At 36.0% G+C, this 15,028-nt stretch overlaps 1 protein-coding gene across 1 annotated transcript in view; it reads right to left on the bottom strand.

The window, feature by feature from the left end:
• Positions 1 to 4,060: 4,060 nt before the first annotated feature.
• Positions 4,061 to 15,028, bottom strand: part of SEC23A (SEC23 homolog A, COPII coat complex component) — a 65,392-nt gene continuing 54,424 nt past the window's right edge. Inside the window, exons 19-20 of the mRNA XM_067737242.1 lie at positions 14,501 to 14,566; positions 4,061 to 5,476 (exon numbers count right to left, since the gene is read on the bottom strand). Coding sequence (XP_067593343.1) covers positions 5,387 to 5,476; positions 14,501 to 14,566 — 156 coding nt within the window. The 3' untranslated portion in view covers positions 4,061 to 5,386. The remainder of the gene's footprint in view (positions 5,477 to 14,500; positions 14,567 to 15,028) is intronic.

The raw sequence follows: 15,028 nt of genomic DNA, 5'->3' as shown, positions 1-15,028 counted from the left end.
TTGAGTTTTATCACCATGTGCCAGCAATTCCAAATAATGTCAGTGATAAAATACTCCAACATGAAACAATTTTTATTGGTCTACAATCTATACAATTGCTATGGCTACTGCTGAGTTTTAATAATATGTGTGTAACCTTCTGATTAGTACATTGTTACTACTTATCCTTTCATAAACATTGTGTTCTACATGGAACTTGATTCAGAGAACTCCCATACAATCCAGTCCCAACATACACAGACACCCTTGCATTTGGAAGGTTAAGTTAGTAACATTTTTTAAAATCATTACAGCTCCCTTGGGAAGATTTTGTGTCTTCAATACCCATGGTTCTAAATATCCTGGTGTTTAAACAGTAGGTTCAAATAATACCAGCACAGTAATTACAAAGATGAAAAAACAATTCTCTCAATCTATATATGACCACTTGGAGTTTTTGTTTGTGATTAAATTCTGAAACAGTGAAACACTGTGAACTCTGAGGTGTAATCTTTTTCGTAAGCGCAAATTTTAGTGTGTATATGGAAACTTTTACTGAATCTTAGTATCTTTACAATTAAAATTGTCTTTTTAAACTATTGCTTTAAAACTAAAGTACTGGGCTTCCCTGGTGGCGCAGTGGTTGAGTCCGCCTGCCGATGCAGGGGACGCCGGTTCGTGCCCCGGTCCGGGAAGATCCCACATGCCGCGGAGCGGCTGGGCCCGTGAGCCATGGCCGCTGAGCCTGCACATCCGGAGCCTGTGCTCCGCAATGGGAGAGGCCATAACAGTGACTAAAGTACTAACCAAGAAAATAAATCAGTACATTAGTGGCATAATTTAGAAATTTTTCTTGGTGTGAAGTTTTAGATGAGGTTGATCAGAAATCAAAACGGTTGCAGCCTGAACAGAATTGAACAATGTACAGTAAAACATTAAAAGTTTTTAAGTTGTTCCTCGAAGAGCAGCACACAGCAATTGTAGAGAAGACTTCTAATTGTATTAGAAGACTATTTGTCATTAGCTTTGCAATGACAAAATGTAAGATAGGCATTTACACTGAAGAATCAAATTCAAAGAATGCCAGGAAAGCAACAAAAAGATGTTGGTCTTAAATGGTCAGAAGAAACTAAAAGAGCAATGTTCAAATGCCTTGATCATTTTCACCATAAATGGACATTTGTTCTAAATCAATGGATCAAATAATGTCAATGTTCACCAGCACTGAGCCATTTGCTCTCCTTTTTGCAAAAGAAAAATTTTGGAGGGTTTTACCAAATGTAATAGGAATTTATCTTGAATTTTCTGGTTTATATATTTTAGTGGAATTTTTTAGACCAAGAAGCTTTTTGAAAGCCACTAAAATAAATCCTAAAAAAACAGTTTTAAGAATTTAGGAATTTATTGTGAAATGGAATTTTTATGAATCTCTATTAAACTTATCTTTGTTTTCCTATTTGTGTATCTGTTGCTTTACATGAAAAAAAAAACTTTTGAAATTAATAAAAAGTGTTCTTCAATCAACTATGAGCAAAGAATGACCAACCTGGCTATACTCTGTAGAGCATGGGTACATGAAAAGAACAATTTTTATAAAGTCTTAAGACACATTTGCAGAAGGTTCAAAAATAGTACATGTAATATTGTTTATTACAGTGAAAGACCAATAAGTATTTTTCCATTTTCACAAAATTCACTAAAAAATATTAATCCATTATTTCTTCCTTTTTGTGTTTCTTATTTACCATGCTTTCCCATTTGCCATGCTGCCTTTTTTTTAAACATCTTTATTAGAGTATAATTGCTTTACAATGGTGTGTTAGTTTCTGCTTTGTAACAAAGTGAATCAGTTATACATATACATATACCCCCATATCTCTTCCCTCTTGCATCTCCCTCCCTCCAACCCTCCCTATCCCACCCCTCTAGGTGGTCACAAAGCACCGAGCTGATCTCCCTGTCATGCTGCCTTCTTAATCTTTCTTGCCTTCTCTTGATTGATCAAATTATTTTTATTGCTTCTTTTCCCCTACTGTTTGGAAGTTACACATTCTGGTGTAAAAAGTATGTATCCTGGTTTTATCTTTGTTACCCTTAACTTTTAAAAATACATAGCTAATTCTATGTTGATCTAAAAAAGCCTAAAGTTAATATTTCTATCCACCTTCCAAATGCTTTAGATGCATTACTATATATATTTTTCTATGTTTATTTAAGTTAAAAAAATCCTTAATATTCCAGGATCACATCTGCAACCCAAATAATTGGGCTTTATTTCAGTATAAGCCATAGATAGGGATGGGAGAGAAAAAAAATCTGATTTAGTAATGTAACTTCACTATTACATACTTGGTATTGCATACCTATTGTCACCAGATAATACATTAAACTTAGACCAGATTTTGTTTCAATATATTAAACAAAGAATGAACACAAGGAGAATGTATTAATTTCATAAAGTAAACTGCTAAAAAGCAAACAAGAAACAAAAATATCTCTAGAATTACTTGATAAAATGCTCAAAATGAATACAAATTGAGCACATCAAAGTACAAGATGTATGCATGTACATCGGAAACAGGAAAAATATAAATTAAAATGTAAAGCTAGACATTAGAAAACAAATAATCCTAATTTGTCAGTATTGTTTGAAAAATAACTGAAAAAATATATTCATCTTTTTAAAAGCCAAGTGCAATGAGCCACAGCATTTAGTTTGTAACAGCCAATAAAGAATGCATTTGCTCTTGTCACTATATTGACCCCAAACATCACACCTAAGACTAATGCTTAGGTAGAACTAGAGACCACTCTCCAGCACTACCTTTCCAATTGCATCCTTTGTACTATTTCTAGGAGAGAGCTATGGATTTGATGTGTAGTATACAATGTTACCAGGTCAAAGTGTTTGGATTTCATTACGAGGGCAGAGGGAATGACATAATCATATCCACGTTTCAGTGAATTGAAGAGAAAGATGGAGAAAAAGAGACTGGGGAAAGCAGACTGGTTAGAAGGCTATTTCAACAAACCAGGTGAGATATGATGAAGGTAGAATAGCAGTAAGATGGAGAACAGTAAACAGATTAGGGAGATATTACAGAGATAGAATTGGTATAATTTGGTTACTAAAGATGTTGAGGAGAGTAAGAGTTGAAAATGATTCCTTAGTTTCTGGTCTGGACTGGAAAACAAGCACATTCCTTAGATGCAGTCTGGGCTAGGGAATATGAGAGGGAAGTTTACCAAGTGGAGAACTGGATAGAGGAAGTATCAGATCATTTTTGGAATCAGCCAATGAAAGCATAAATTTATTCTGTTACAACAAAATGTAAGTGTGCATAGATGAGATCTAAAGTCATTTTTAGAGATAAAGCCACTAGGGGTAAGTAGGTTCAAGAATGAATTCCCTAATAGTTCTGGACACACCAAAGCTTCTCAGTGCTGCTAGTGATTTAGCAAATATTCGTTATCCACTCTAAGTTCATTAAAAGGGTTAAACATTTCTTCCTTCAAGTCTATTTAAATAGCTAGCAATTTAGTAATAGCTAAATTATACACAAAAATTATCCAGGGTGACTTCTTTCAAATGGTAAGCTAAAAGGGTATGATGATATATTTGTTCATCCTTATCCCTTAAATACAGAGATACTTTAGTACCTTCGGCTGTAACTGCTTTAGAAGTAGAGGAGAGTTTAGGAGTAAGTAGCGGCTCATCACTCAAGAGAAGAAAAAACAATGCATTCTTAAAGGATATAAGTTAAGGGGCCAGGCGAGCTAAACATGTATCATCATCACAGGGATTTTCCTCAGTTCCTTACAGCAAAAACAAATAACTATTTGGGAGATGAAAATGCTCTAAAATTGATTGTGGTTATGGCTACACAACTCCATGAATATTCTAAAAACCATTGAGCTTTACACTTCAAATGGGTGAATTGTGTAATATGTGAATTAAACCTCAATAAAGCTGTTATTTTTTAAAATGAGTAACTTTTTAATCCACTAATATCAGGTTTTATAAATGCTTTAATTTTACATTAGGCTTTTCAGGCTTACTAGGTTTCAAAATAAGCAGGAAAACAGAGAAAAAGTGTATTTTATTGGTATTTAGACCTAGCACAGTTCAAATCAAATAAAATGGAACAGAGCAACTTATTTACTCTAATTGAATATAACATATAAACAATTTTTTTAAGTTTCTGTCTATTTTACCATCAGATGATAGTGTTCATGCAAGTACAATCATGACACTGTCCTTCTGGGCCCATATCATAGCACCACCTTTTATTTGCAGTACTTGATATAAATTTCATTGTCAAACATATCTTGCTTTAGCAATGTAAACATTTGCTACAAGTAAACTTTAAGAGGTAAAAGTGAATGATACTAATGAATAAATCAAAATAGAACTGAGCGTCACATGATAAAATTCAACAGAATATTAGATAATACTGTTTCAATAAGAACTACAACTTAATAAAGTTCACAAAATGGAAGCAAAAACCAAAAGTAGTGTGTAAACTCCCAAAATAGTTTAAAATACTGGAGGATATAATGTAAAATTTACCTCAGAAAAACAAAGGGAAACAACAAAACCATGCGGTGAATACCAAATTTGGTTTAGAAGTTACAGAAGTCCTTTTACTGCAAAGCCTTTCTAAAATGTACTGTGCCAAACTGTTTATTTTCTATCTCCCTTTATAAAAAAATTATCACTTTTAATCACATAGTTGAATACTTTGTGGGAATTTCACTTATGTTGCCAACTGTGGAATTGTTACCCAAAAACTTTCATCTCTAAACTATTTTTTCAAATGACCAAAACATTAAATTATCTTCATAAAAATTACCATACATAAAGTCAAATAATTCCTAAACAAATCATCATAAAAATAAATCTGCCTTAATAGAGTAAATACAGAAATAGTGTATACATAAGTGCTGAAAATCACAGAAAAATATTCAATGAATAGGCAAAAATTCTCACATTTATCATTACTATTGATGATTTGCTTTACTTTTTGGTTAAAATTAAACAAGTTTTCAAAATGTCAAAACATTCAGTGCCACTTTGAATTTGTCTGCAACATACAAATGAGTTATATCTCTGTAGTACAAGGCAGACTCTATTTTTACTTTTTAACATAAGTTATAAAGACCTCAAATTTCTAAAACCAGTTATAATACTGTGACAAGCAAAACAAATTTGTTCTTATTGCTCTTATATTCTAGCTTAATCTATAAACATGAACATTTTTCCATTTGTTGTCTCAAACCATACTAATACAAAAAGAGTCTAGAGAGATCTCTCTGTTAGTTTCCACAGATTAACTGAAAAAAGGGGGAAAAAAAGAAACTGAAATATTATTTCATCTTCTTAAGTGTTCTTAATATGTTTAGCACATCAAGCAGCACTTGACACAGCAAGTTTCTTTAAGTGATCCATAAACACTTGTAAACTAACATCATCTGTGAGAATAGGTGCTCCAGACTCCTAGAGGAAAAGAAAGATATTTTCTATGATTAAAACACAGGAGATGATACCTTATATAAACAAATGTGTAAAAAAACAGACAAGGAAATCATTTTAAGCAGAATGTCTATGCTCCCTGTTGTAATAATAAAGAATCTGCTGGCCTTTGTCCCAGATTCCTGTTCCCAGACTCCTGAGAGGGGAACTACATCCTTAGAATTTCCTGAAAGTAGTATCTGTTATTCATGAGCCCCTCAGATCACACCTGAGTTTATGCTATGAGATGAGATGACTCAGGATAGGGACCAGTCACCAGAAAGATCAACCATGTAATTAGATGCCTGGGCTTTAAGAGAGCCTGACCTCCAGGGAGGAAGAGATGCAGGGCTAGAGATTCAATCAATCATGCCTAAGAGAAACAAAAGCAAAAACAATAAAACCACTGGATACCAAAGCCCAGCGGAGCTTCCTGTTTGAGGAATACATCAATGTGCTGCAAGGGTGACGCACCCTGATTCCATGGGAAAAGGGCACAGAAACTCTGTATCTGGGACCCTCCCAGACCTTGCCGTCTCTTCCTTTAGCTGGACCTAACTTGTAACTTTTATACTAAAACTGTAATCATAAATATAGTGCTTTCCTGAGTTCTGTGAGTTGTTCTAGGGAATTACCAAACCTGGGGAGGGGGGTTATGGGAACCCACCCCCCACCCACTCTACCCACCCACTGCCCACCCCAGCACCCTCCCTTTCTCACCACCCCCCCCCACACACGGATTTGTAGCCAGTTGGTCAGAAGTGTGGGTAACCTGGGATTCGACTTTCGGCTGGCATCTGAAGTCGGGGCAGTCTCGTGGACCATGTCCTTTAACTTTTGGAGTCTGCACTAACCCCATGTGGTCAGAGTCAGATTTGTACCGCAGTTTACCAATTGGCCTTACATTAGCTCCATACCCAACTTAATCTTTAAAGTAGTAAAGTGTTCATTTGTCTTGAATGTATTGGTGTTTTTATCACTACTAAGAAATAAGTCTCCCTTATTGCTGCCTGTTTACTAAAATAAAATTCCACTCACACATTTTAGCAGAACCGCCAGATGGAAGGAAGAGAATTTATATCATTTTTAAAATAAACTATACTTATATATTTTCATTCAAGTAATTTTAATTGATTTCTGTGGGTTCTAAGTAATTAACAAGGGTTAGGGAAAATTCCTAACTTCTATTTTAATAAAAACTGTGTTGATTACCTTAGTAATCCAATCCACTAATAATGAAATTTTATTGTAGCAAGAAAGTTTTTCTAGAATATTTTATATCTGGATTTTTTTTTTTTTTTTTTTTTTTTTTTGCGGTATGCGGGCCTCTCACTATTGTGGCCTCTCCCGTTGCGGAGCACAGGCTCTGGACTCGCAGGCTCAGCGGCCATGGCTCACGGGCCTAGCCGCTCCACGGCATGTGGGATCTTCCCGGACCGAGGCGCGAACCCGTGTCCCCTGCATCGGCAGGCGGACTCTCAACCACCGCGCCACCAGGGAAGCCTTCTATATCTGGATTTTTAAAGTTTTCACCTGATATCCAGTTTCTTATTTATCAGTATATATAAAATACCTAAAACAAGGAAATTAAGTAATTTTCAGAGGATACCAGCAAGTTAGTGGCAAATATGAGCTCTGACTTTATAGGTCTTGTGGTTCTAGGCTGGCATAGCCACAGATATGTCATAACCTCTCCTGAATACTGGAAAATCAATTTTATTATGTGTTTTCATATGTGAATTTATAAGAACTTGAAAAACTTGATAATGAAGAGAGACAACAGCACTGGAATTAAGAGCTCCGAGTTTGGAGCCTGACTGCCGAGCTCACATCCTGGCTCTGCCACTTACTTAACCTCTCTGAATCTTAGTTTCCTCATTTGTAAAATACAGATAATAACAGAACCTAGTTCACGTGGTTGTTATAATGATTAAATGAGTTAAACTTTGTAAAGCAAACACAACAATACCTGACACACACAGTAGGCATATAACATTATTATTATTATACCTGAATTTTTTGCATTTTACACATTTTCCACCTCAATTCACCCAATCCCAGATCTATTTCTCCTAGTCAAGACAAAATATATATGGATTTTCTAATTCATATACTGTGATCTTATTTGAAGTGATTAATACGAATGCTCAACTCAATCTTATCAAAAATTTGCAGTTGATTGATCTCAACTTTACAACTGCACTCTTTTTCTCTTTAAAATATATTCAGGATTAAGCAAAAAGTTCCAAGCTTTATATCATTTAGTATATGAAGCACTATAGCAACAGAGACCTCCAGCACCCTGTCACAGAAGCAGTGTTGCAGTGGTGCCCTCTTCAGGCCATCCGTGGATAATACTTACACTGGGTACTTGATTTCTGACGAAAAGAAAACTAAGGTATTAAATTCCATAATTTTTAGTAAAATGCTTGGCTACCATGTTAACGCCCTAAATTTCAATCATCAATTTAGCTTAATGGTTAAAAATTCTGATTCTGGGGTTAGAATGACCTAGGTTCAAATCCAGACCCTGTCACAGTTTAGCTGTGTGATTTGAGGTAAGTTAACTTAACCTATATAAGCCTCAATTTCCTCTTCTGAAAAATAGGATTAATAGTACTCACCTCACAGGAGTGTTTTAACAAATAGAAGTGTATGAAAATCTTAGCATAATGACTAAAACACAGTACAGACTCAGCTTATTAGCTATTATTATCTATAAAAATATTAACATAATTTCTCTTACAAAAATCATAGGTCAAAAAAGACCTTAGGGCTCTTGGTTTCTTTCTTACTTCTAATTAACATATTTATTTAATTTTGACATTTCAAACAGCATTACAGGAAAGGGATGTTTTCAAATTTAACAAAATATAAAGACTGAGAAACACTGATTTAAATATGTCAGACCAAAATTTCATTGTGTTTAGACACATGAAAAAGTTTAATACAAATGAAAGATTTTTCAAGTAGTTTGGAACCAATCTTAAAAAAAGAAATGGTCTAAGTAAAATCCTATAGAAATTTTTTTGTTTTGTTTTTGTAAGAATCTATTCATAAAAGATAGGATCAAATGTCAGCTTCCCCCAAAGGTGTAACTGTAACTAATTCCTAAATTTTGCTAAATCAAATGCATTTCTGGGGGCTTTCCCTGGCGGTCCAATGGTTAAGACTTCGCACTTCCAATGCAGGGGGGGCAGGTTCAATCCCTGCTTGGGGAACTAAGACCCCACATGATGTGCGGTGTGGAGTGGCCAAAAAATTACAAAAATTTTTAAAGTGTATTCCTGGAAAAGATGATTATATTTTCTAAAATGCAATAATGAGAAGAAACCCAAACTGTCTTCAACTGCCTCTTTGAGGAAAACACTTTATAAAAAATCTAAGGAGAGACAGACCTGATAACAATGTAATTAAAACCACCATATAGTATAAGGACATAATTTAACTTAATGACTATAAATATTTAAACAACTTTTTATCAAATCAATAAAAAGAATTCACTTAATAACAAGTACACTTAAGTTTCTCCAAAGGTGATGGCTTTCAAAACTGAGTACTGAATAGATGAATGGGTGGATGGATAAACAAATGAGTGAATCAGATAAACAAGATGCATGTTTATTCCTTTGCCTGGGATTTCCTTCTCCATCATATTCATCCAATGAAATAATCTCCATCTTTCAGGGTCTGGCTTAAGTGTTAGGGCTCTTGTTCATGTCTCTAATGCCCCTACTTCCAGGCAGTAATAATTAAACTTCAGTTTAAAAATAGGTTTTCTTTCCTATCTTAAATATCTTTAGAGAGACTTTTTTTCCAGTGATAAAAAGGAAAACTAATAACTAATATTTACTGAGTATTACTGGGCATATCAAGTATGTGTCATCAAACTCTATAACAGACAAGGAAGAGAAGGCATAGGAAGTTTAGTAACCTGCAGAGTTTTCAACTACCAGCCCAGAATGATGCCTCTCCATGTTTAACAGCTCAACAAGTTCTTTACTTTATATGCCTTCCATCTACATCTCCATGCTGTAATTTAAACCTCCCCAAACAAGGAACAAGCCATTATTTCCATGAACTAAACCATGTTTTTTTAATGCAGAAATTCAGCCACAAAGAGATAGGTTTTATTTGGTCTTCATAATGTGAGCTCACAACATTTTGCTAATTGAATTATGTGTATGACAACAATCATCTGGAGGGGAGGAACACTACCCCCTTTAGAAAAGGATTTGTGTACCCTCCCCACAAACCCTAGTCTGCCATATCCCGCTGCCTCCAGGTATTGCTTTTTGACACTGAGAGTCAAGTTTTCTTATATGCAGCCAGGTTCACTCATTTGTTCACCTGGTCCCTAGGGGCATGTGAATATGTGACCCCTGACAAGTACTATTTTAAAGTATCCTGCAATCCTTTAACCTCCCCTTCATATTGATTATTCACCATTTCCATTAACTCTATTAACTTTATTTACTGGTGCTACTTTTCTATATTCTTGTGATTTTTTTTTCTTAAATAAGTTCTTCTTAAGTTGTGGGATCCAGAACCAAAACCAATACTCAGTTAACTAGAGTTAAGTATAATGGAAAGTCTGATTCATGGTACATCCTGTACTCCAAACTTCCACAGCACAGTAATATTTGGCTTTTTGTTCCCCCAGCAACTGGAAGAGGGTGAGGGGTGATATTGAGAGTCTATACGTATATGTATTATATGGGCACAAATTTTTCTCACATGTGCTATGTGTACCCTTTGAACGCCTTCCAAGAGTAAGTTCCTTTCTTTGCTGTAAAAAACTCCTCACCTTTCAGGACTTTTAGATCGTGAATTCAATTTATTTATCTATATCACGAAAGCTTCTTAACTCCTAAAGCATCTCTCTGTTCTCCTGTCCAGATCTATTATAGTCAATATATGCTATGTTTAAGGTACTGTGGAAAGTCAAAGATGAAAATGACACAGTTATCACCCTTAAGTAATTTATAATCTAACAGGAGAAACAAGTGTCATCAGAAATAGATGAAAAAAGGGGATGGGGATGAAGCGCCAGGGATATTACACAATATCCAGTCATGCAATCACAGAAAAGGTTTCATGGAGTCAGTAAACTTTGCACTGAGCCTTGAGGGATGGCTATGATGTGTTACAAGTGGTGATAGGGACAAGTCACATGCTCAGTGTATTCAGAGTGGAGTAAGAAGTCCAGTTTGGCTAAAAAGACTAAAGAGTAGCTAAAAGTGGACAAAGCTATTTGGAGCATACCACAAAGGACCCTCAATAGCAATATAGAACTTCTATGTAACTTAGTAGAGGGTTATTAAAGATTTCTAGGCAGTGCTTCGACTTAGAACGGCTTTAGGGGGACCACTCTGGCCAGTGCCAAAATGGAGGAAAAGGCTGAAGCCCCAAGAGCAGGTAATTCCAACAGTCTATGTGAATAGTAACAAGGGCCTGACTTCGATTAGTGACAAGGAAAGGAGGGAATGGACAGGGAAAATAAGTCAGTAATTAGGGGCAGAAAGGAGAAGATGTAAATGACTAAAGTTCCAAGCCTTGGGAATTGAGAGAACAGTGGGGCCCTCTATAAAAATAGGAAAGTCAGTCAGTACAAGATAGTGTGAAAGAGTTCAAGTTGGGGCATGCTGCTTATGAAACGTCTACAGAAAACTCTAGTGCTGTGCAGCAGGCAGTTATAGAAATTCCAGTCTATAGGTCACTGTGAAGCCAAACCAAAGATGGAGATTTACAAGTTAGCCTCAGATGAAAGATGAAGCCATAGGAGTGGATACAATCACCCAGAGAAACAGTGAATGTACAGAATTCAAGGCAAACTTTTTTTTTTTTTTTTGCGGTACGCGGGCCTCTCTCACTGTTGTGGCCTCTCCCATTGCGGAGCACAGGCTCCGGACGCGCAGGCTCAGTAGCCATGGCTCACGGGCCCAGCCGCTCCACGGCATGTGGGATCTTCCCAGACCGGGGCACGAACCCGTGTCCCCTGCATCGGCAGGCCGACTCTCAACCACTGCGCCACGAGGGAAGCCCAAGGCAAACTTTTGAGGCACCTCTATATTCAAAGGAAAAGGACCTTAATCCCAATTACTGCTTTGTTGCTCTTCTAACCAGCCTGGACCCCACAGTCAGTTATCTAACATCGTTCTCAATTATTCTACTCCCTTTGCTGTGTCCATCTTTCTTACCTCCAGTCCTAAATTAGCCCCAATGCAATGTCTGAATTACAAAGCACGGCTAGAGAACATTACAGAAGCATGCTCAAGAAACTGTTAGTAAAATAAAATGGACCCTCACCATGCTGTAAAAGTCTTTTATTCATCTTCTGTTGCTTTCTTATATTCCCTATAGCTGTTTTTAATCTTTTCTATTTTCTAGTTCTTAACCCCAGCATTTCTCTCTCTTAGCAAATAATCTTTTACTGAAAAGAAACAGGCTTATCCAATGTGAGTTTTCTCTCCACCTCAAAATCTTTCTCTGTCTTCACCCTTCTTCTCACCCTTTGCTTTTGCAGAAAGAAATGTCCTGCCTCCTTACCAAGGCTTAACCACCACACAATGCGTGTGATCACACTGTCTCCTTTTGAGGATCTTAAACATCTATACACTGTTCTTTTGTGTCTCCCCTACATTAGCTCCTTACACTTGGTCCACAAATAAATTCTGTGCCCTTACTGTAGTAACAATCATCCTACTCTTCACTCAGGCTAAATTTGCAAAAGAATCATTTACACACACACACACACACACACACACACACACACACACACACACAGAATCATTTACACTTATGACCTCCACTTCTTTACCACCTACTAATTCCTTACAATCTATCTGCTACTCAACCACTATATTAAAGCTGCTTACCAAGGGCCAAAAATAACCTCCTAATCATCAAAGCAAGTGTCTGCAGCACCTCAATATTTGCTACTCCCTTCTTCTTCCTTCTATAACGTCCTCCCTCATCATTTAGGATGTGGTATTCTTCTAATTTTCCTTCCACTTCTCTGATTATTTATAAAATATTCCTACCACTTGTACTTCCTCAAGGTTTTATCTCATCCTTGCTTTGCATCTCTATTCTCTCCTTGGACAAGAATCCACTGTGATGACTCTAAGTATCACTTGTCTATGAATCCTTGCCCTGATCACCAAACCCAAATTCTCAACAATCTGCTCAATTTGGGCATCTAGATGGTATCTCAAACTCAAAGTCTAAACCCAAACATTTTCAGGAATTCCCTGGTGGTCCAGTGGTTAGCACTCTGCGCTCTCACTGCCAAGGGACAGGATTCAATCCTTGGTCAGGGAACTAAGATCCCACAAACAATGTGGCAAAAAAATAAAATAAAACAAAAAATAAAAAATAAATAAAATCAAACATTTTCTTTCCACCCTCCCACTTACTGGCACATGTTCTCCCCAGTTACCCAGGCTCAAAACCCCATATTACCTTGTTCTCCCTCAACTATTTATTTTTCAGAAATTCAAACCTAGAGAAAAGTACAATGAACAAACACCCACATACTCTAAACATAAAATCACCGATTAACATTTGCCACATTTTCTTTATGTTTCTATATATTTTTCCTTTTCTTTTTCTTCTTGTTAAATAACTTCTGCAAGTTGAAGACATCATGATATTTTACCCCCAAACACTTCAGGATATATCTCTCAAGATCGAGGACAATCTCCTACATAACCACAACACCATTATCACACTCAAGAAATTTAATAATATTATACTAGTATCTGACATATAGTCCACATTCAAATATCACAAATCATCCCAATTATGTTCTTTATAAGCTGTTCTCTCTCTCTAATCCAGAATTCAGTCAGAATTCACATTTTGCATACAGCTGTCTTGCCCTGGAGTAAGTTTTCCTTTCCTGCAACTTCTAATCAAATCTCACCGAGTCTACTTTTGAAATATCGCTCAGATCTACTCTTTTTCACCATCTCGTCTTCCTTCCCTTCCACTTGGATTACTTCGATAGATACAGTTTCAACCTACACACTGCTCCCAACTAATCTTAAGATTCGACTGTATTATCTAAGACTCAAATTTGCCCCTCTGTCCAAAAACCTTCAGTAACATTCCATTACTTACCAAATAAAGACTCAGCTCCTCAGTCCTCAGCCTGGCATTCAAGAGCCTCCACAATTTGGCTGCACAATACATTGCCAATTTATAGTTCTACTATTCATCCCTACGTGTACCCTTTACCTTACTCCATACTGTCTTCTCCCTAGAATTCCCTTCCTCATACAATTTCTACTTACTGGATTAATAACCACTCTAAAAGGAAATGTCTCTTTTTCTGAGCTCTATTCTGACACCCTCTCCTGCTGCCACCATGTGACCTCTTCCACTCCTCCTCGTCTATCGCCCTGTAATACTTTAAATCTTCCTAAAAGCACATAGCCCACTCGGCCTTGTACTTTAACTACTTAGGTATGTATTTTATTTCTAATATTAGACTACAAGCTCTTCAAAGGCAGGGGTGATCACTGTGGATCTTAAAGTACCAATACAGAGTCATGAAGATTGGAACACTGATAAATGTTGATATATTGTATCAAGAGGTAGGACTTCCACCAAATTAAAATATATTAATAATGATTTCCAGGCTTCCAGCCTCTCCTGCTCAACCACAATCCCTGACCACTCCCAGCTTACTGTGGCCTTTTATAGTTCATAGTCTAGCATTAAGCTTGAATCATCACCTCCTATCTCATATTATACACTTTATTGCTTTTTGTCTCAAGGGTAAATTGTTAAGCTTGAAATATGAAGGGGTTCTATCTATTTGATATAATCACTTTTTTATTTTCTGTGGTGCCACCAAATGCTAATTCTATTTTCGACTCTTATTTTTTTATTACTTTTCCAACAGACATTACCAAATACATAGGAAAAAATGTAGCATTCACTAAAATAACAAACTATAATAACACAAAGAAATAATTTCCAACATCTGCTATTTACACTTACCTGTCCCCAGGCATACATATTATTATGAGTCTGTGAAGGGTTGACTTTCGAAAGCAGGAAACGCGCCTTAAAAGCAAAGAAGAAATAACATTATCCATCAAAAATAGATTTGGTCAATATAGGCTAAACAAATGTATTATACTATCTAAACTCAATTTTATTTAATATGTTTTGGTCAAATTAACTTTATTAAAATGCAACTTTAAAAAAATGAACTAAAGTTTGAAATATATAGGCCACTATATGTTACACATAAATAATAAATGTAACCTCTTCTCGCCAAATCATACATACATAATAACATTCATAGTAACAAATACAAATTGTTGAGTCCAAAACTCAGCATATAAAGATTATGTCTGCAACAATTATGATAAGGTTACTGTGACATTTACCAAATACCTAGTCTGAAGTGTCATCAGAGGTTGGAAGTCCCCAAAAATGATAAAAATAAAAGCCATGAAAACCTATACATGTTCTTTTACTTTAAACAATGACTCTCAAACTTTTTTAAACTGTAGGCTATTC

This window comes from Pseudorca crassidens, chromosome 1 (genome assembly GCF_039906515.1).
Source record: "Pseudorca crassidens isolate mPseCra1 chromosome 1, mPseCra1.hap1, whole genome shotgun sequence".
Taxonomy (NCBI): Eukaryota; Metazoa; Chordata; class Mammalia; order Artiodactyla; family Delphinidae; genus Pseudorca; species Pseudorca crassidens.
The sequence above is the reverse complement of the archived record's forward strand: the minus strand, read 5'-3'. Positions and strand labels throughout refer to the sequence as shown.